The sequence below is a fragment of the Ornithorhynchus anatinus genome, chromosome 15, assembly GCF_004115215.2.
Source record: "Ornithorhynchus anatinus isolate Pmale09 chromosome 15, mOrnAna1.pri.v4, whole genome shotgun sequence".
In the NCBI taxonomy this organism is placed as follows: Eukaryota; Metazoa; Chordata; class Mammalia; order Monotremata; family Ornithorhynchidae; genus Ornithorhynchus; species Ornithorhynchus anatinus.
The window spans coordinates 7996557-8018788 of record NC_041742.1 but is presented as its reverse complement, the minus strand read 5'-3'; the positions used below and the strand labels follow the sequence as shown (position 1 = coordinate 8018788).

The following is a 22232-nucleotide window of genomic DNA, read 5'->3' as shown; positions in this document are numbered from 1 at the left end:
TCGAGCTTCCCTTTTCCTCTGCTCCTCCTCCCCTCCCCATCTCCCCTACTCCTTCTCTCTGCTTTACCCCCTTCCCCACCCCACAGCACTTGTGTATATTTGTACGTATTATTCTATTTTATTAATGATGTGTATATATCTATAATTCAGTTTTGATGCTATTGATGTCTATCTACTTGTTTTGTTGTCTGTCTCCCCCTTCTAGACTGTGAGCCCATTGTTGGGTAGGGATTGTCTTTATCTGTTGCCCAATTGTACTTTCCAAGTGCTTAGTACAGGGCTCTGCACGCAGTAAGCACTCAAAAATACGATTGAATGAGTGAATGTCCACAAGGAGCTTAATTGCCAGTCACTTCCTGACTTCTGCTGTATTTGCAGGGATTCTGAAGCTTGTGCTCTCAGGCTGATCTTAGGCTTCACTCTTCTCTTCTCTCTAGATAAGAACGAGAACGGAGAAGCCTATCTGAGAAAGAAGGGCGCGCCTCCCAGCATGACCGAGTGGCCGGAAATCCCTCTGTCTCCACAAGGAACCTCACCGAAACGGGGAAGCGATAGCTGGAGGCGTATCGTGCTACTGATTTTAGCCATAACGATTCACAACATTCCAGGTAAGAGTCGGACGGTTTCTTCCCCCAGTAGGTTGTAGTTGCCGATTAAGATAATTGCCCGCCGCTCAGTGGTGTAGAGAAGTAGTTTGGCTTAATGGGCAGAGCACGGGCCCGGACGTCAGAAGGACCTGGGTTCTAATCCCAGCTCCTCTACTTGTCTGCTGTGTGACCTGGGGCAAGTGACTTGACTGCTCTGGGCCTCAGGTACCTCATTTGGAAAATGGGGGTTACAGCATCCCCCTCCAACTTAGATTATGAGCCCAGGGGGGACAGGGACTGAGTCCAACCTGATAAACTTGTATCTACCCCAGCATTTATAAAGTGCTTGGCACAAAGTAGGTGCTTGTCCAACCTGATTAGCTTGTATCCACCCCAATGGTTAGTACAATACTTGGCCACGTATTAAGTGCTTAAGAAATACCATTTAAAGAAAAAAAAGATGTGGGAGTGGCGGATGTAAAGGGTGGTAGTAATCCTGGCAACAGCGGTTTCCAGGAAGAAGCTGGGCAAGGAGAGGCAGAGATGAAGGACTGAGGTGTGTCCGGGAGAAGCAGCGTTTCCTAGTGGTTAGCACACAGGGCTGGGCATCAGAAGGACCTGAGTTCTAATCTGGACTCCACCACTTGTCTACTCTGTGACGTTGGCCAAGTCCCCTCACTTCTTTGGGCCTCAGTTGCCTCCTCTGTAAATGGAGACCAAGACTGGGAGCCCATGTGGGACAGGGATTGTGTCCAATCTGATTCATTTAGAACATTGTTTGGCACATAGTAAGTGCTTTATAAGTTCCATAATGAGTATTATTAAGTGTATATTCCACAGTCAGGGGCCGATCAGCATAGGGAAATGAGGGCTTAGGTAGGGAAGGCCTCTTCTCACCTTGTACCTTGAAGAGAAAGACTACTGTTAGCCTAGTGGCCCTGAATGATAGAAGGCAAGCCAAGTGCCTCCTTGAAATAGTAATAATCATTAAGGTATTTGTTAAGCACTTACTATGTACTTAGCACTGGGGTACATACAATGCCATCAGATCAGACACAATCCCATGAATGAATGAATGAATGTCCCATATAGGGCTCAAGTCTTAATCCCCATTTTACTGAAGAAGAAACTGAGCACAGAGAAGTGAAGTGACTTGCCCAAAGTCACACAGGAGACAGGTGAGAAGCACTGAGAAGCAGCATGGCTCAGTGGAAAGAGGAAGGGCTTGGGAGTCAGACTTGTCACTTGTGGGCACTTCATTTCTCTGTGCCCCAGTTACCTCATCTGTAAAATGGGGATTAAGACTGTGAACCTCATGTGGGACAAGCTGATTGCTCTGTATCGACCCCCGCACTTAGAACAGTGCTCTGCATATATTAAGCGCTTAACAAATACCAACATTAAGTGGTGAAGCTTGGAGGCACGATATGGGTGAGCAGTCAGTGGCGAGATAGGTGAGATCAAGGCACAATGAGAAGGTTAACATTAGAGGAGCAACTATAACAGTAATAATAATGACATCATATTTTTCCCCTCGGGGTCACGGTCTTTCATTCAAGCCATGGAGGCTGGCTGCAAAGCTACCCACATCTGTTGAATAGGAGACTACTTCAATAAAGACCATAATCCTCTGATAAAAGAGTGGCCAACTAGTCTCCGTACCACATTCTCATCTATCTCACCTCCAATCCCTCTCCCACATCCTTCCTCCACCTGGAACTCCATTCCCTTTCATCTCTGCCCTAGGATGGAAACTTTCCAAAAGTCCTTCTTTTAAATTGGATGCCTTTGAGGTGGCTTTATTTAACTTTTAAGGTCTATTAAAAATTTAACCGGGGCCTGACTTTCTCTGGGTGTTTGGGTCTTGTTTAAGACTCTTCACTGTGTCTGGATAGATAATGGATTTTTGAAGTGAATGTCCTTTGTGGCTTAGATTTCATGTATCCTGGTGACATTTGGGAACAAAATCTGGGAAGGAGGGGTGGGGAGGGGTGAATCTTGTATTTTAATGAATGTCACCTCTTCCTCCTGTGGGACATGGACTGTGCCCAATCTGATTTATCTTCTCTGTACCCCAGTGCTTAGAACTGAGCCTGGCACAGAGTAAGCGCTTAACAGGTATCATTAAAAAAAATTGTCAAAAAATCCCCACATATCCAGGTAGTTCTTGTTGTTCCCGATTACTGAGACCTGAGGAGACAGAGAGAGCTCCCGCACCTCCCTTCAGAACTGCAAGCCAGGTTGGTTTGAATTGTTAGAGTTTTCTGAGCTGTTGCCCCATAGATAGAGGAGCTTGAGTTCTTAATCAGATGTGATTGTGTTGGCACAGAGTAGAAATCCACACATCTCTGGTTCAACAAGAATCAAAATATTCCCTTTTGTCCGGAGGCAATTCTGTATTGATTTGTTCTAATTATGACATCTGAGAAGCTGAGTTTGCAGGGGAGGGAACCGTCTTCCCCAGAGGGCTGGTGATACTTAGAAGCAGCCTAGCCTAGTGGATAGAGCACAGGTCTGGGGGTCAGAAGGACCTGGATTCTAATCCCGGGCCTGCCACTTGTCTGCCATGGGTCCTTGGGCAAGTCGCTTTGCTTCTTTTTGCCTCATTAGTAAAATGGGGATTAACACTGTGAGCTCCATATGAGACAGGGACTGTATTCTGCCTAACTTGTATCTACCCCAGAGCTTAGTACAGAGTCTGGCATGTAGTAAGCACTTAACAAAAGCCATAAAAAAACGGGTATGAAGTTCTGCAACAGGGCAACCAACTCAGTGCTACATTTGAGCTTAAGACTGTATCTCCTTGCTGTCAGAGACCGATCTGTTCTCCACCTTGTATAACTGTGCTATCGCAATCAGTCATCTGTGCTCCACCCAGCCAACAATTCGTGCTACCTCATTCTAATCTATCTCACCAACGAGACCCCGCTCCCACATCCTCCCTCCCACCTGGAATTTCATTCCCCTTCATACATGCCTTTATGCCACAGGATGGAAAGTTTACAAGAATCCTTGCTTTAAACGGGATGTCTTTGAGGTGATTTTATTGAACTTTCTAAGGAGTACTAAAAATTTAACACTAAAATTTTTAATGGTGTTTGTTAAGCACTTACAATGTGCCAGCTACTGTACTAAGCGCTGGGGTAGATGCGAGGTAATCAGGTTAGACACAGTTTCTATCCATCAGAAGTCTTCCTCAGTTGATAATGCTTCCGGGCTCTGGTCCAGAAGTTTCCAGCTGCTGGTGCTTCCTGATCTCAATCATCGTCATCAGTGGAGTTTATTGAGCACTTAATGTATGCAGAGCACTGTACTAATCACTTGGGAGCGGGCAATACAGCAGAGTTCATGAGCATCCAAATGAAGAACTACATATCTTCCCACCCAAACCCTGTCCTCCTCCCCCGACTTTCTTGTTACTTAGCAGCACCATCCCTTTGGTTCACAAGCCTGTAATCTTGGTGTTATCATCTCTCTCGTTCAACCCACATATTCAGTCTGTCAACAAATCCTGTCAGTTCAACTTTCAGCAACATTGGTAAAATCTGCCCTTTCCTCTCCATCCAGACTGCTGCCACGTTAATCCAAGCAATTATCCTGTCCCACCTTGATTACAGTACCAGCCTCCTCACTGACCTCCGAACCTCCTGTTTCCCTCCACTTCAGTCCATGCTTCGCTCTGCTGCTCCGATCATTTTTCTCCAAAAGACATTCAGGCCACGTTTCCCCGTTTCTCAAGAACCTGCAGGGATTGCCCATCCACCTCCCTGTTAAACAGAAACTCCTCCCCATTGGCTTTAAAGCACTCAATCACCTTGCCTCATCCTACCTTACCTTCCTGATTTCCTGCTACAATGCAGCCCGCACACTTCCCTCCTCTAATGCCAACCTTCTTACTGTACCTCAGTCTCGTCTATCTTGCCACCGACCTCTTGTCCACATCCTGCCTCTGGGCTGGAACACCTTCTCCCTTCGTATCCAAAAGACGATCATTCTTCCCCCCGCCCCCGCCCCCCCCATTCAAAGCCTTACTGAAGGCAATTCTCTGAGGCCTTCCCTGACTAAACCCTCCTTTCCTCTTCTCCCACTCCCTTCTGTGTCACTGCATCATTCTTGCACCTTTTTTTTTCTTTGAATGGTATTTGTAAAACACTTACTATGTGCCAGGAACTGAACTAAATACTAGGATAGATACAAGCTAATCTTGGTTGGACACAGTCCATGTTCCACATGGGGTTCACAGTCTTAATCCTCATTTTACAGAAGAGGGAACTGAGGCTTGGAGAAGTTGTCGTTCGCCCAAGATCACACAGCTGGTAAGTTGGCTCAGAAATCACTGAGCCAACACAGGAGCTGTAATTGACAGCCCCTCTTTGCCTGACCCAGCCCTGTGGGGGTGGGGTTTTGTGGGTACATTCGTCCCCTCTTTTATGGAACAGTCCAGTTCCGTTCTTGTGTGGAGGGATAATACTATTTATTACTCTTTTATTAATGATGCGTATATATCTATGATTCTATTTATCTTGGTGGTACTGTTTTGTTGTCTGTCTCCCCCTTTTAGACTGTGAGCCCGTTGTTGGGCAGGGATTGTCTCTATCTGTTGCCGAATTGTACATTCCTTCCCCTTGTACAGTGCTCTGCAAACAAGCACTTAATAAATGCGATTGAATGAATGAATGGGGGTGACGGAGCAGAGCAGGAAAGGGATCCGGCATCGCTGCATGTTGCAGATCACCCCAATCCTTCATCCTCATGTTCTGGTAGAAGCAGGGTCCCCTTCAGCTCTTCCGGAGAGAAGCCATTTAGTTTCCCCACCTGCCTCGTGAGGTATCATGACTCTCCATTTCCTCTCCGGCAGACTGGGTTTGAAGAAGCCTTTCCTTTCTTCCAGAGATTCAGAAATATTGAAACGCTCCCCCTTCATTATCTGCGGGAAGTGGGAAGGCTGACATTATAATTAGTCCAGGCTCCTGCAGATGACATTTTGCTTCCTATATCACATTGCAGAAACTGAAGCTGATTTTAGCACCCGAGCTCGGAGATGCTTGGAGAGGAAAATCGTGTCAGTAGATGTGAAAAGCAGGTGGGACTAGTGGAGAGAGCGCAGGCCGGGGAATCGGAGGACTTGGGTTCTAATCCCGGCTCCTCCGCTTGTCTGCTTGGTGAACTTGGGCAAGTGTCCTCACTTTTCTGTGCCTCTGTTACCTGATCTTAAAAATGGGGAGTAACACTGTGAGCCCCATGTGGGTCAGGGTCTGTGCCCAAACTGATTAGTTTGTATCGTTCCCAGTGCTTAGTACAGTACCTGGCATATAGGAAGGGCTTAGCAAATACCATTTTAAAAAAAAAAAGACACCTGGCTCATTTGGGCAGCTCTGGGGAGAAGTAAGGGTGCCAATTATGCAAGTCAAAATGATGGATCGTCACTCCAATTCTCTTTGGAGTGAAGAGAAGCAGCCCGGCCTAGTGGATAGAGCCCGGGCCTGGGACTCAGAATGATAGTAATAATAATTATGGTATTTGTTAAGTGCTTACTATGTGCCAGACACTGTACTAAGCACTGAGTTGAATACAAGGAAATCGGGTTGGACACCGTCCCACATGGGGCGCGCAGTCTCAATCCCCATTTTCCAGATGAGGTAACTGAGGCACAAGGACCTGGGTTCTAATCTTGACTCCACCGCTTGTCTTCTAAGGGACCTTGGGCAAGTCATTTCACTTCTCTGTGCCTCAGTTAACATACTGTAAAATAGTGTTGAACATGATGCCCCATTTGGGTCAGGGATTTGGTCTAAACCAAGTAGCCTGTATCTACCCCAGTGCTTAGTACAGTGTGTGGCACATTGTAAGCGCTTAACACATGCCACAATTATTATTATTCAAGAAAGTCAGTTCATTCTCCCACTGTTATATAAATGAACGGGTAGTAGGAAATGAATCTCATTAGTTAAAGTGGGAGCATATTGGTTGCGGTGGATGGGACTGCATCATTCCTACTTCTGCTCCTATTCAAGTCCTCTGTACAGTGCTCTGCACATAGTAAGCACTCAAGAAATACCACTGAATGATTGATTGATTAAAGGCCATGACTTCATCTGTGTTTTAGCCAACAGGAGTAGGTTTCATTCTGATTTTACTTCCTGGAAAGCAGCTTTTTGACTGGGTACTTTCTCCCAGGCCCTATTAAAAGTACATCTTTTTAAATTAGGTAGAGCAGTTAAACGTGGGCTAAAATGCTAGTGAGATCATTGATTCCAGAAGTCTGTCCTTTCCATGGGCTGGGAGTTTCTTGACTCGGGCCTCAAGGGTAAAGGATGTGTAATTTGTTCCGAAGCCGAAACGAGCAGCAACGTGAAGAAATTGATCCTGTCAGAAGCAGCCACAGAATCCTGTGTTTCGCTTGGTTATTAATATTCATATATGCTAAGTTTAGTGGCACCTTAATTATGGATTTAATAACACCTTGTTTATTTTAGCGGATCTCGGTCCCCGTGGTAATCGTTACGGTGAGGAATTGAAATTAATTAAAATGTTACTGGTATTCTGCAAGTAGCAATTAGCGTGGTATACATTTTGAAGGTAAAAATGTGGTTCCCTTCTCTTTCGCTTGATGAAACATGATGAGCCAAAAGACGTTTAAATGTGAGTTGAAGTGACACGGTTTCTCCCTTTTGAGACTCGTAATGGCCCTTTTTGCTCAATGAGGGGTGTAGATGGATTCTAACTTGGAAGAATTTTGGCATATTGCTATGGAGACCGAGCACAGGTGACAAGTTCATTAAAGATGGAGATTACTGAGGGAAAAGGTGGAGGAGAGACAGTTCTGTCAAGCAGAGCTGCGGAGCCCCAGGTCAGCTCTCCCTCTCACTGGGCTTCTCCATCCCAACCCCTGCTGTTAGCTTCTCCACCCTTCCCTTTCGATCCCTCAGTCAGAGGTTGGATTTTTCCTGTCGGTTTTATGGCACCACTTGCCTCCTTGTAGCAGTGTGGTCTGGCAGATTTGCGGGGCGCAGGAGTTCCAAGCCAAGGGAACAATGTAAGATGTGGGGGTGGGAGAATAGAGGGTAAACTTGGAGAGGAACTGAAAGTACGAACCAAAAGTGATGGGCGGAAGACAGCTGATGTGAAGGATGGAGAGAGCCTTTAAGGTCCTTAATGCTTGTGATGTTTATTAAGCACTTACTGTGTGTCAAGCGCTGTACTAGGCCCTGGTGGAGATACACGATAATTATCTCCATGGGGGCAGGGACCGTGTATCCCAATTCCATTGTATCGTGCTCTCCCAAGTGCTTAGTACAGTGCCCTGCACACAGTAATCAATGCATAGCATTGATTGATTTTGAAAAGGAACGAGAACATGGAACAAAGAAGTCGGAGGAGAAGCAGCCAGGTTGGGAAGCAATGTGGCCTAGTGGAAAGAGCACGGGCCTGGGAGTTAGAAGGACCTGGATTCTAATCCCACTTAATTTACCCAAGGTTACCCAGCAGAAACTTCACTTCTCTGGGCCTCAGTTACTTCATCTCTCTAATGGGGATTGAGGCAGTGAGCCCCATGCGGGACATGGACTGTGCCCAACCTGATTAGCTTGTATCCACCCCAGCACGTAATACACAGTGCCTGGCATATTGTGTAAGCACTTAAATACCAAAATAAAAAAAACCAGGGGAATACCATCATGACAAAACCAAGGTTTGCTGGTGTTTTAAGGAGGAGGGAACGGGGCTTAGCGTCAGAGGCAGCTCAGAGGTCATTGAGATTAGAACAGAGCAGAACACACTGACCTTACTTATAAAGACATCACTGGTGTCCTTAGCTCAGACATTGGAGATTGAAGAAGCCCCAGACTCGGTTGGAGAGGACCAAGAAGAGAAGTGGCATGGGTTAGCAGGAGGGAAAGATGAGACTCCACAAATGAGTGGGTCCTTGGCCACTTCTCTCCACCTCTTCCCTTTAGGTTGTCAGCTTGTCGTGGGCAGGGAACATGTCTGCTAATTCCGTAGTATTGTACTCTCCCAAGTGCTTAGTACAGTGCTCTGATTGATTGTTCGATGAGCTCAGACTGACACCGTAATCTAGAAGAAAGAGAATGTTTGGATTCTGCTCTATTGCTAGACTGGGCCTCAGTTTCTCAATTCTACAGAATAGGCCAAACATTCCTTTTTTAATCAGTGAGAGTATAATGATAAAGTCACGAACTAAAAGGTACTATTCAAGAGCTTATGACATCTTAAGAACACTATTTCTCAGCCCCACTGCCTTCCAAATTATAATAATTTCATTTCTGGACCAAAGAAATTACAGCCCTTGTCTGTACTTTTTTTGCACCGAGGTATGAAATAGCTCTTTAAAGTTCTCAGACAAAAGATGGTATTTTTCTTCCCTGTTTTGCTTTCTTCATTTTTTTTCCAAACCACACCTTCAGGGAAGATTTGAAGATTGAATTCTGTTGAGTAATTTCCAGAATTCAATTTTAAGGGGTGAGTAGAACTGTCTCTCTGTAAAGTAGAAGATGTTTGTTTTATTTTATATTTGTTAAGCATTTACTATATGTCAGACACTGTTCTAAATGCTGGGATAGACTTAAGTCAATTCATTTGGACACGGTCCCTGTCCTCCCTTCCCCCCCACCACACACCCCTGTGGGCTTACAGTCTAAGAAGGAGGGATAGCAGGAGAACTGAAGCGCAGAGAAGTGAAATGTTGGCCCAGGTAACATAGCAAGCACTTGGCAGACCTGGAATTCGAACCCAGGTAATCTGACTCCCCGGCCCTTGCTCTTTCCATGAGGCCACACTGCTTCTTTGGGTCACGGTGCGGCTCTCTGACTGGTCAAGAAAGGATTCCCAGGCAGTGACTGGCTGGGGAGGACAGAGGATTCCTATCCTATCCTATCCTATTCCTATCTAGAGCAGGATTTGGGAAGGGGAAAGAGGAGCAAGGGTAAAGAGGTGAAGAGGCAGCAAGGCTGACAGCCACAAGTCATCAGGGTAACTGAAGAAGAGAACAATTGAGGCAGATCCTGAGGGAAGAATCTGACTGCAGAGGGAAAAGCAGGTGGGGAAAGGGAAGAATTTCTGGCAGGATAAGGGATCTGGAGAGAAGTGGGAATAATATCTGGGTCCCTTTTGTTTTTTTTAAATGGTAGTTGTGAAGCTCTTGCTCTGTATCAAGCCCTGAACTAAAGGCTGGGGTAAATACAAGTTAACTATGTCAGATTCAGTCTCCGTTCATTGTGGAGCTCACAGTCTAAGTAGGAGGGCAAAAGGTATTGAATCCCCATTTTGCCGTTGAGGAAACTGAGGCCCAGAGAAGTTAAGTGACTTGCCCAAGGTCACGCAGCAAGAAACTGGCAGAGCTGGGATTAGAACCCAGGTCCCCTGGCTTCCAAGCCTGTGCTTTATCCACTAGGCCATGCTGCTTCCCTGATGGAATTCCTGGTTTTCTCCTAGGTCGCTGACACCAGCTGTCTTTTCTTCTCTAGAAATCTGCAACCTTTCCAAACTGCTGAGCCTTTAGGGCTGGTATTGTAGTATCTGAGTTTTATCTTCTAGTGGTTGTGGAGATTGTCCTGTTGCTTAGAGACAGAGGCGAAGCTGAAGTGAAGATCAGGTTGTCAAGGAAACCAAGTCTCAAATCCCCCTGTTTTTACCCAAATACCGGACAGGATAAGTGATTTTGTTTTTGAAATCTAAAGGTAAGAGGTCCTGTATTTTCGCTTTTCAATAAGGGGATGCTCTGTCCGTGGTGAGGTAGTGATGGAATCAAAATGAACAGTTTGGATGGGAAAGATTTAAATGCCTGAGAGGGAGATCAATGCCCTGTTGTACCTTTTTTATGGTATTTGTTAAACATTTACTATGTCAGGCACTGTACTGAGCCTTGGGATAGATATAAACTAATCAGATTGGACACAGTCCATGTCCCACAATGGGCTCGTAGTCTTAATCTCCGTTTTACAGTTGAGGAAACTGAGGCATAGAGAAGTTAAGTGACTTGGCCAAGGTCACAAATAATGGGCAGTGATACTTACAGTTTAATTCTGAGCTGTCGGCCTTTGCCTGAGATGCCAACCCGATTTGCTTGTATCCACCCTGGTGCTTCGTAACAGTGCCCAGCACATAGTGAGCACTTAACAAATACTGTAATTATTATTATTCCACTTGCAATAAGAATGATAATTGTGGTGTTTGTACAGTGCATAGTCTGTGCCAGGCACTGTGCTAAGTGAAGGGACTGATCCAAAGTAACCAGGTCATACGTGACCTCTTTCCCACATGGTGTTCACAGTCTAATCGGGAGGGAGAACAGCCATTTCATCTCCACTTTACACATGAGGAGACTGAAGCCCAGAGAAATGAAGTGACTTTTCCAAGGTCACACAGCAAGCTTGCGACTCCCAGGCCCATGCTCTTTCCACTAAGCTGTGCTGCTTCTTATAGTTGTTTGCACCCAAAAGCAAATCTTGCAAAGTCATTTCCACACTTGAAACTCTCAATGTTGTGACGTGAAAGCCTAGTGGCAGAAAGAGAAACTGATGTTGTGTTATCCTGGATATTTCTGAGGCTGCCCCTCTCTCTTTTTAGTTTCCAAATGTTCCTAAGCCCAAGATAGTTAAATCAACATATACCAGTGAAAGAGCAATTCCTTTGTAATTGCAACTCCACTGATAACCTCTTGTTTTGCTTTCCACAATCAGAAGTTGAAACCTTGCCCTCATCCTCCCTCTGGCCTAGAATGCCCTCCTTCAAGTCTATCAGACAATTCTTCTCTCCCTGCACCTCCCCTTTGAGGGCCTTATTCAAGGCACATCTCCGCCAGAGAGTCCTTCCCCGACTGAGCCCCCCCTTTCCTCTTCTCCCACTCCCTTCTGCATCACCCTAACTTGCTCCCTTTATTTATCCTCCCCCAGGCCCTGCAGCACTTATGTCCATATCTGTAATTTATATCAATGTCTGTTTCCCCCTCTACACTGTAAGCTCATTGTGGGCAGGGAATGTCTCTGTTTATTATTATATTGGACTCTCCCAAGCCCTCAGTACAGTGCTCTGCACGCATTAAGTGCTCAATAAATACGATTGCCTGAATGAACAAATGAACCTTGAGCTTTGCAAAATGACACTGGCTTATTTTTAAAAAAGGAAATGGGAATTTTTTTTAAGCATCTAAAGTAGAGCGGCCAGAAATTCAGGAACATCTTGAGTCTGGGTGAAGTGGAAATGTCAGCAGAGATTCTCACTGAGAAAAGATAACTGAAGCTGTGGGGCTTGGGTTCGTGTTTTAACTGCTGGAATCTGGGAACTCCATTACATGGAACAGCAGAGAGAAAGGCCTCATTAGTAGCAAGAAGGGGCAATAGGGGTTGCTTAGCTGAACTCCAGGCAGTTTAGCAGTAGAACATCAGGCCTGAGGGATTTGGCTGATGGAACACTCCTGATATCAGCTGGTTCTAAGAGGATGTGTTTGGAATAATGAGGTTGACTGCATATGGTTGGGCACTTAAAAACTTTTCTTGCTATTTCCAGGCATTCTTATCTCTTCCAGACCTGAGGCTGAGATGATCCGTGTTGGGAAATAGACACTTATAGCTCATTTATTTATCGATATTAATGTCTGTCTCCCTCTCTAGACTGCAAGCTTGCTGGGGGCTCAGAACACATCTACCAACCCTATTATGTTGTAATCTCCCAAGTGCTTAGTACAGTGCTCTGGAAATAGTGAGTGCTAAATAAATATGATTAATAATGATTGTGGTATTGGTTAAGCACTTACTATGTGCTAGGCATTGTTCTAAACTCTGTGGTAGATACAAGTTAATTAAGTCATTCAGTCTTATTTATTGGGCACGTCCTATGTGCAGAGCACTGTACTAAGTAGTTGGGAAAATATAACAGTAAATAGTGACATTCTCTATCCACAGCGAGTTCACAGTCTAGAGTGGGGGAGACACAGACATCAATACAAATAAATAAAATTACAGATAGGAACTTAAGTGCTTTGGGCCTGGAGTGGGGAAGAGCAAAGGGAGCAAGTCAGGGTGATGCAGAAGGGAGTGGGAGATGAGGAAAATTGGAGCTTAGTCAGGGAAAGCCTCTTGGAGGAGATGTGCCTTCAAAAAGGCTTTGAAGAATGGGGGAGAGCGGTTGTCTGTCAGATTAGAGGAGGGAGGGCATTCCAGGCCGGTGGCGGGACATGGGTTCAGGGTTGGTGTCGAGATGGAGGCACAGTGATAAAGTTAGAGAGGAGCAAAGTATACGGGTGGAGTTGTAGATGGAGAGAAACGAGGTGAAGTAGGACACAGTCCTAATCAGGTTGGACACAGTCTCTGTCCCACATGTGGCTCGCAGTCTTAATCCCCATTTTACAGATGAGAGACCTGAGGCACAGTGAAGTGACTTCCCCAGGGTCACACAGCAGACATGTGGCAGAGCTGGGATTAGAACCCAGGTCCTTCTGACTCCCAGGCCCATGCTGTATCCACTAGGGCATGATGCTTCCATCTAAAGGAGCAGCCTGTTAAATCATTAGCAGGAGCTGATTCAATTAGCTCCGAGGAAAGATTCACTTATCTGCATTTGATGCCCTTGAGATTTGCATTGGAATGAGGTATAGGAAATACTCTCTCTCCTACAGGAAAATTGATTATTTGTGTGAGCATTTCTCTGAAATCCATTAAGCGGCTGTAGCTTTAGTTTGAGATGATAAATGTCCTAGCAGCACAGTTGGTATTAGGAAGAGCCCCAAGCTTTTCAGTTTGGTCTTGGGTGAAATCAAAAATACCTCAGAATTATAATAATACTAATAAAGATGGTGTTTGTTAAGTGCTTACTATGTATTGGTCACTGTTCTAAGCTCTGGGGTAGATACAAGCAAATTGGGTTGGACACAGTCCCTGACCCACATGGGGCTACCAGACTTAATCCCCATTTCATAGATGAGGTAACTGAGCCTCAGAGAAGTTAAGGGACTTGTCCAGAGTCACACAACAGTCACGTGGCAAACTCGGGATTAGAACCCAGGTCCTTCTGAGTCCCAGACCCGGGCTTTATCCATTAGACCATACTGTTTCTTGACTTGATGGCCAGACACTTCTGGAAGCCTGAGTCATCCTGTGAAATGATCTAGAATTTGCCCTGCATTCTGACATGGGTTTCACTGCTCTGCTATTACTTGTGAAAGCCTTGTAAAGTTGCTGGAGCTCTGCTTGGTGAGTACTTCTGGAAAATCAAGAGAGAGGGATTAGAACTCAGGTCCTCCGCTTTATCCTCTAGGCCAACACGGCTTTCACTGTCTGTAGATAATCGTCTCATTCCCCATTAAATTGTAATTTCATTGAGGGCAGAGAATAGATCTTTCCAGTCTTGGACTTTTCCCAATTGGCTTATTGCAGTGCTTACTACCCAGGAGATCCTCCATAAATAGAGTTGATTCACTGAAATTGCTTACAACATCAGCTGAGAGACCACAGTATGTGCTCAGCGGCTGCTTGATGAAACCAATCAATCGTATTTATTGAGCGCTTACCATGTGCAGAGCCCGGTACTAAGCACTTGGGAGAGATCAGTATAACGGAGTTGGTAGACACATTCCCTGCCTGCAAAGAGCTTACAGTCTAGAGAGAGAGATGGGCATTTATGAATCAATAAATTACAGATAGGTACCTAAGTGCTGTGGGAATGGAGGAGGGTGGTGAATAAAGGGAACAAATCAGGGAGATGCAGAAGGGGGTGGGAAAAGAAGACATGAGGGCTTAGGGAAGGCCTCTTGGAGGAGATGTGCCTTCACTAAGACTTTGAAGGTGGAGAGTGTGATGGTCTATCAGAAAAGAAGACGTGAGAGCTTAGAGAAGGCCTCTTGGAAGAGATGTTCCTTCAATAAGACTTTCAAGTGGAGGAGAGTGGTTGTCTATCCGATAAGAAAATGGAGGATGTTCCAGGCCAGAGGCAGGAAGTGGGCAAGAGGTTGGCATCGAGATAGATGAGCTCGAGGTACAAAGTGGCCATTCTGGCCACTTTGCTCTCCATGGAAGAGGCCAGAATTCCACTGATGTTTCTACTTCTTTTGGCATTTTTCCTCCATTACAGCTTTGCGATCAAGATTCCTTAGAGCTTTTGGCTTAGGGAAGCAATTTTTCAACCTACATCTCCTTTCTCCATTCCTCCCAGGAGTTCCTCTTTTGCTAAGATTTCCTGGGGGCTACAGCTCTCTCCTCCTGCTCTACTTTGCCACATTAATCCCCCTCACATTCAGCTCCCGGATCCCCCCGACGAGCCTCCCGACTACCGATCTAGTAACATCTTGGGCAGTTTCTCAGAATGTGAGAGAGAAGCTGATCTTGGAAAACACTCTAGAATTTTATTCTTTTTTTCTCCTCAAAATCTGCACCTCCCGCAGTGAGGGTTCATGGGTGCTTTCCCACCCATCCTAAATCTGCAGCTGCCTCCTCGTCAACGCGAAAGACGAGATGTGGAATATGAAATAAGGCCCATCCGTGGGAGGACGGAAGGGTAATTTGCAATGGAGCTCGGGCTGTTTTGAGCGAGGTGGCAGTATGTGGGTAATCTAGTTGGCACAGGCTGCCGGCTAAATGCCCAAATAAGCCGAGTAGCTGGGCCATCTGGATGTGTGTTGTGACGTCTGAGAATAATCCTTTCAGTGTCAGATCCAGGCAGGGCAGTTCTTGACTGAAGGGCCAGAGAAACATTCCTTTTTTATGGCATTTGTTAAATGCTTGTTACAGTCTTAAGCACTGGGGTAGATAAACTAATCAGGTTGGACCCAGGCCATGTCCCACAAGGGACTCACAGTTTTAACCCCCATTTGACAGACGGGGGAACTGAGGCCCAGAGAAGTGAAGTGACTTGACTGAGGTCACACTGCAAACAAGTGGCAGAGCCGGGATTAATAATAATAATAATGATAATGATAATAATGTTGGTATTTGTTAAGCGCTTACTATGTGCAGAGCACTGATCTAAGTGCTGGGGTAGATACAGGGTAATCAGGTTGTCCCACGTGAGGCTCACATTTAATCCCCAATTTACAGATGAGGTAACTGAGACACAGAGAAGTGAAGTGACTTGCCCACAGTCCCACAGCTGACAATTGGCAGAGCCGGAAGTCGAACCCATGACCTCTGACTCCCAAGCCCAGGCTCTTTCCACTGAGCCACGCTTCTTCTGATTAGAACCCAGAACCTTCCCACTCCTAGGCCCAGCCTCTATCCACTGGACTGTGCTACTTCTCATCTCTCTCCAGTCTGACTGGAAGCTCCCTGTGGGCAGAGAACGTGTCAACCACTCTGCGATATTGTATTCTTCCACGCCCTTAATTCAGTGACTGTAAGCACGCTGTGGGCAGGGAATGTGTCTGTTATATAGTTATGTTATACTATTCCAAGCACTTAATACAGTGCTCTGCACACAGTAAGTGCTTAATATGATTGAGTGGTGACATGACTTCCCCGTGCCAGCAAGACAGACTGGATTGAAGCTCTATCTGCTGTGAGCTGACTAGATTTGCTATTATTGTTGTTATTAGGACTAATGATAAGTGTTTGTACAGCAGTGTACTATTTACTTGGGTAGATAGATCATCAGGTCCCTAATGGGGCTCACAGGGAGGAAGAACAGGTGGAGAAGCCCCGTTCTGCAGATGAGGGAACTGAGGCCCAGAGAAGTGAAGCGGTTTGCCCAAGATCACACAGCAGGCATGTGGCGGAGCTGAGATTAGAACTCCGATCCTCTGACTACCGAGCCTGAGCTTTTTGCCTTTGAACCAACTGATGGTATTTATGGAGCACCTGCTGTTTGCAGATCACTGCGCTAAGCACTTGCAAGAATCTAACAGCAGCCAAAGATGTGTTCTCTGCCTTCCAGTTCATCACATGGGAGACAGATGTCATTTATTTGCTAAAACTGCTCCACCAGGTTTAGCGCTGACCATTGTCCGAGGAAATAGTGTGAGGTAAAAAAGCCCTAAACAAAGTAGAGATTCCGATTAAGAAGCTTGATAAGAGTGCATTCCTGGGTTCCCAAGTTCTAAAAATTGAGCTGAAATAATATAAAGCTATTAAAGGCAGTGATAAAAATCCCATCTCAGTGTAGGAACACAACCAGATAGTAATGTAAATATGTACCAATAATAAAATATCCTAATTGGCCATTCTTTATGTGTACATATGTAAATGTTCAATTTGCCAAGTGGGCTTGTCTTTAACCTCCTATTCTGCTTAAAGGCAATTTGTCCTGACAGATTAGGCACCTGTTATTATCTCTGAAGCAGGAAGAGTAATGGTATATAGAGAAGCAGTGTTGCCTAGTGGATAGAGCTTGGGCCTGGAGGGGTCAGATAGACCTGGGTTCTAATCCCAGCTTTGCCACTCATTTGCTGTGTGACCTAGAGCAGTCACTTAACTGCTCTCTGCTTCAGTTATTTCATCTGTAAAATGAGGATTAAGACTGTGAGCCCTATGTGGGACAGGGACTGTGTCCAACCCGATTACATTGTATCTACCCCAGCGCTTAGAACAGAGCCTGGCATATAGTAAGTGCTTAACAAATACCATCATTTTTATTATTATTACAGTTGTTAGTAATAAATGCCACTGATTGATCGAATAATGGAAATGAGCTTGGTGCTAAGAAGATGGATCATTCAGCAGGGTGGAGTATGAACTGATAGAGTGGGAGAGGCAGGAGGACCAGGGAGGAATCTGGAATGAGTTGGCTTGGATGCTATCGCAGCTTTGTGATGGAGATGTGAAGTTGGAATTAGAACCCAGGTCCTCCGACTCCTCCAACTGTAAGGTCTTTCCGCTAGACCAGGTTGCTTTGTTGATTGTCTCAGTATGGCTCCCAATTTATGCCTAGAATAAGCACTCAAGCTGGTTCTCAGTAGACAAGCAGCTGGCTTAGTGGCAAGAGCATGGGCTTGGGAGTCGTAGGATGTGGGTTCTAATCCTGGTTCCCTTAGCTTTCTGCTGTGTGACCTTGGGCAAATCACTTAACTTCTCTGTGCCCCAGAGAAGGCACACATGAAGTACAGATGAGGTACAGGTACTGCCTTTAATAGCTTTATATTATTTCAGCTCAATTTTTAGAACTTGGGAACCCAGGAATGCACTCTTATCAAGCTTCTTAATCAGAATCTCTACTTTGTTTAGGGCTTTTTTACCTCACACTCTTTCCTCGGACAATGGTCAGCGCTAAACCTGGTGGAGCAGTTTTAGCAAATAAATGACATAAGGTACAGGTACCTCATCTATAAAATGGAGATTAAGATTATGAACACCACATGGGACAACCTAATTACCTAGTATCTACCCCAGCTCTTAGTACAGTGCCTGCCACAAAGTGAGCCCTTAAATACCACAATTATTATAATTATTGTTACCCTGGTGCTTAGAACAGTGCTTGGCACATAGCCCTTAACAAATGCTATAATTATTATTATTACTGTTGATGGACAGACCAATTTAGAAATCCACCTCCCTGAGCCCAGACACAGCGCTGAACGCTCTTCGGGCTGGGTGATAGAAACGTCAGAAAGAGTGAAAGCCACCTTGAATCATCTGCAAAGATCCCCCTCCCGCTAAATGATATCACAACCCAACTCAGCGGGGCTTGGGGTGAAAAATCCAAGGAATCCACATCTGGAGATTAAATGGGTCCTCCTGAGATGTTAGTGGTCAAGGAGACATATGGAAGCAGCTAATGGCAGTGGCGTCCATCAGGCAGTTGAATTTATTGAGCACTTACTGTGCGCAGAGCACTGTACTAAACCCTCGGGAGAGTACTGCAGCGTGGCTCAGTGGAAAGAGCCCGGGCCTCGGAGTCAGAGGTCATGGGTTCGACTCCCGGCTCTGCCACTTGTCAGCTGTGTGACTGTGGGCAAGTCACTTCACTTCTCTGGGCCTCAGTTACCTCATCTGGAAAATGGGGATTAACTGTGAGCCTCACGTGGGACAACCTAATTGCCCTGTGTCTACCCCATCACTTAGAACAGTGCTCTACACATAGGAAGCGCTTAACAAATACCAACATTATTATTATTACTATACAACAATAAACACAAACAGTCCCTCCCCACAACGAGCTTACGGTCTAGACGGGGAGACAGGCGTTGATAGAAATAAAGTACAGATAGGGATGTAAGTTTTGTGGGGCTGGGAGGGGGGATGAATCAAGGGAGGAAGTCAAGGTGATATAGGAGGGAGAGGGAGAAGAGGAAAGGAGAGCTTAGTCAGGGAAGGATGCTCATGGGGGCTTGTGACTGCAGTGGGGGGCTTGGCTTATATCTTTGCTCAGGGCCCGGACGGAGTGGGGAACCTGAAACGATCGAAAAGCGCTTGCGAGGCAGAAGGCGTTGCCCGCTCTCTGCCGCTCTGCGACAAGGGAGTCCTGAGTTTTTGAAGCACTGGCTAAGTGCAGACCCCAGTTCTATTCTATAGGGCCAGGTTCTCCCCTTGGGGAGGAAGTATGTGCATTTGGTTGTATTTTTTGAGTGCTTACAGTGTACAGGGCACTGTAATAATGTTGGTAATTGTTAAGCGCTTACTATGTGCAGAGCACTGTTCTAAGCGCTGGGGTAGATACAGGGTAATCAGTTGTCCCACGTGAGACTCACAGTCTTCATCTCCATTTTACAGATGAGGCAACTGAGGCACAGAGAAGTGAAGTGACTTGCCCACACTCACACAGCTGACAAGTGGCGGGGCAGGGATTCGAAGCCATGACCTCTGACTCCCAAGCCCGGGCTCTTTCCACGGAGCCACGCTGCTTCCCACTGTACTAAGCACTTGGGAGAGTACAGTACAAAAATAAACATAGTCCCTGCCCACAATGAGCTTACAGTCTATTGGGAGCTTACAGTCTGCGTGAAGAAGCAGCATGGCCTAGCGGATAGACCCCGGGCCTGGGAGTCAGAAGGACCTGGGTTCTAATTCCGACTCTGCCACTAGTCTGCTGGGTGACCTTGGGCAAGTCACTTTCCTTCCCCGGGCCTCAGTTACCTCATCTGGAAAATAGGGATTGAGACTGAGAGCCTCAATGTGGAACAGAGACTGTGTTCAACCTGATTTGCTTGTGTCCACCCTAGCACTTGGGACAGTGCTCAGCACATAGTAAGCGCTTAACAAATACTACGGTGATTGTGTGGCAGCCTCCTGGCAAAGGAGCTTCATAAATAGATGGGAGGCCGGGGGCGGGAGAGCGGAAGAGGATTCCGTCTCCAGGCCAGGGAGCATCCGTCGGAAGCTCTCTGAGAGGGAATAAACCAGCGAGAACGAGCACAGCAAGCAGGAAAGCCTTTGCCGGAAAAAACTCCCACCCAGAGTTCCCCTCCTGGCAGCTGGCCTCTTGAGAAGTCTCTCGTCGATTCCTGTTTGGATTCTCACAATGCAGAGTGCTCGAAAAGTTGTGGGTTTTTTTGAGTTTGAATTTTTAATTCTTTCCATGGGATTTTTTTTCTTTCTCAGCTTGCTAGGTCCCTGAGGATGGCAGCCATTTCTGTTTATTTTTCTATTTTTTTGTATGGCATTTGTTAAACGCGTACAGTGCCAGAAACAGTACTAAGCACTGGGGTAGATACAAGCTAATCAGGTTGGACACAGGTCGTTTCCCACGTGGGGCTAACGCTCTTAATCCCCATTAAATAGATGAGGTAACTGAGGCAAGAGAAGCCAAGTACTTTCTTGAGGTCACACGGCAGAAAAGTGGTGGAGCTGGAATTAGAACTCAGGTCCTTCTAACTCCCAGGGGCCTGGGTTCTAATTCCAGCTCTTCCAATTGTGTGTTGTGTGACCTTGTGCAAGTCGCTTGGCTTCTCTGTACCTCAGTTACCTCTTCTGTAAAATGGGGATTAAGACTTTGAGCTCCATGTGAGACATGGACTGTGTCCAACCTGATACATAGTATCTACCCAAGTGCTTAGAACAGTGTTTGGCACATAGTAAGGGTTTAACAAATACCACAGTTGTTATTATTAGAGAAGCAGTGCAGCCTAGTGGACAAAGCACTGGCCTGGGAGTCATAGAACCTGGGTTCTAATTCCAACTCCACCACTTTATCTGCTGTGTGACCTTGGGCAAGTCACTTCACGTCTCTGGGCCTCAGTTACCTCATCTGAAGAATGAGGTTTAAGACTGAGTGCCATGTGTCCCACCTGATCAGTTTGTATCCACCCCAGCACTTAGTACACTGCCTGGCACATGGAAAGTGCTTAACAAATACCATAAACTGCCCCCCCACCCCCACAAAAAAAAAATCAAGAAAGGCATTGCTTTATGTCATTGTTTCCTTAGGGCTGCCTTGCTCTGTTCCATTTAATTTGGTTGTGATGTGTGGAGGGACAGCATTTTTAAATATAGAGCCAAAATAGATGACCCAAAGACCAGTTGCTTGGAAACCAGCGCCTGGTTTACTCTCTAACGTCTTGGTAAATCCCTCAGAGCAGATCAGAGTACTTCAGTCATCGTCACCCCCAGTTTGTAAATGCCCCAGGAACCAGGAACAAAGTGTTGGTCAGAGAGGAGAGGGGAAGAGGGTGCTGTTGATCTCCCTATTATTTAAGGAGGTCCCCGCATATAGCTAGATCACCAACCCAGAGCCTCAGGCTCCAGCTGCCAGGGGGCATCTCGTTGCATCAGTATTCCCACGGGATTTAATATTGGCCACGTGTTGAGCGTGGAGGGCTTAAAGGGCAGGGACAGCAGGGCTAGAGACTTGTGTAGCCCTTCCATCGTCTTTCCCCATTTCGCAGCTGGGGAATTCAAGTCTCTGAGCTGATAAATGGCAGGATTAGAGTCCGGGCTGGTGATTTTGTGGTGGGAAGGGACAGGAGAAGAGAAATGATGGAGTCCTGAAAAGACTGTAACCTCATGGAAAGCAGGGGATGTGTCTGTTTATTGTCATGTTGTATTTTTCCAAGCACTTAGTACAGTGCTGTGCATAAGAGTAAGTGCTCAATAAATGCAATTGAAGGAATGAATAAGTGAATGACCCTGTGTTGTCTGGTGTATTCTGTCTGGCCCGTTCCTGAATCCGGCTCCCCGTTGAGAAGAACCCTGGCCTTGGAGTCCAAAGACCTGGATTGTAATTCCTGCTCTGCCAAGTACCTGCTGTGTGACCTTGGGCAGGTCACTTCAATTCTCTGGGCCTCCATTGCCTCATCTGCAAAATGGTGATTCTCTATCTCTTCTCTCCCTCCTACTCTGAGTTCCATGGGGGACCTGATGATCTTGTAATAATAATAATAATAATGTTGGTATTTGTTAAGCGCTTACTTTGTGCCGAGCACTGTTCTAAGCGCTGGGGTAGACATAGGGGAATCAGGTTGTCCCACATGGGGGCTCACAGTCTTAATCCCCATTTTACAGATGAGGTAACTGAGGCCCAGAGAAGTTAAGTGACTTGCCCACAGTCACACAGCTGACAAGTGGCCGAGCCGGGATTCGAACTCATGACCTCTGACTCCAAAGCCCGTGCTCTTTCCACTGAGCCACGCTGCTTTGCTTAGTACAGTTTTTGACACAAAGTAAGCACTTATCAAGTACCATTATTATGATATATAATAACATTATTATCAATAATATCCTAGGCCAGGCAGGCTTTTCTGATATTTGTTATGTGCTTACTATGAATCAAACA

At 45.9% G+C, this 22232-nt stretch overlaps 1 protein-coding gene across 6 annotated transcripts in view; it reads left to right on the top strand.

Annotated features, from left to right (window-relative positions):
- Window positions 1-22232, top strand: part of SLC39A11 (solute carrier family 39 member 11) — a 233827-nt gene that overhangs the window by 156730 nt on the left and 54865 nt on the right. For all 6 annotated transcript variants that reach the window (XM_029080018.1, XM_029080017.1, XM_029080019.1 and 3 more), the window contains one exon: window positions 438-608. In XM_029080018.1, the coding sequence (XP_028935851.1) occupies window positions 438-608 (171 nt within the window). The remainder of the gene's footprint in view (window positions 1-437; window positions 609-22232) is intronic.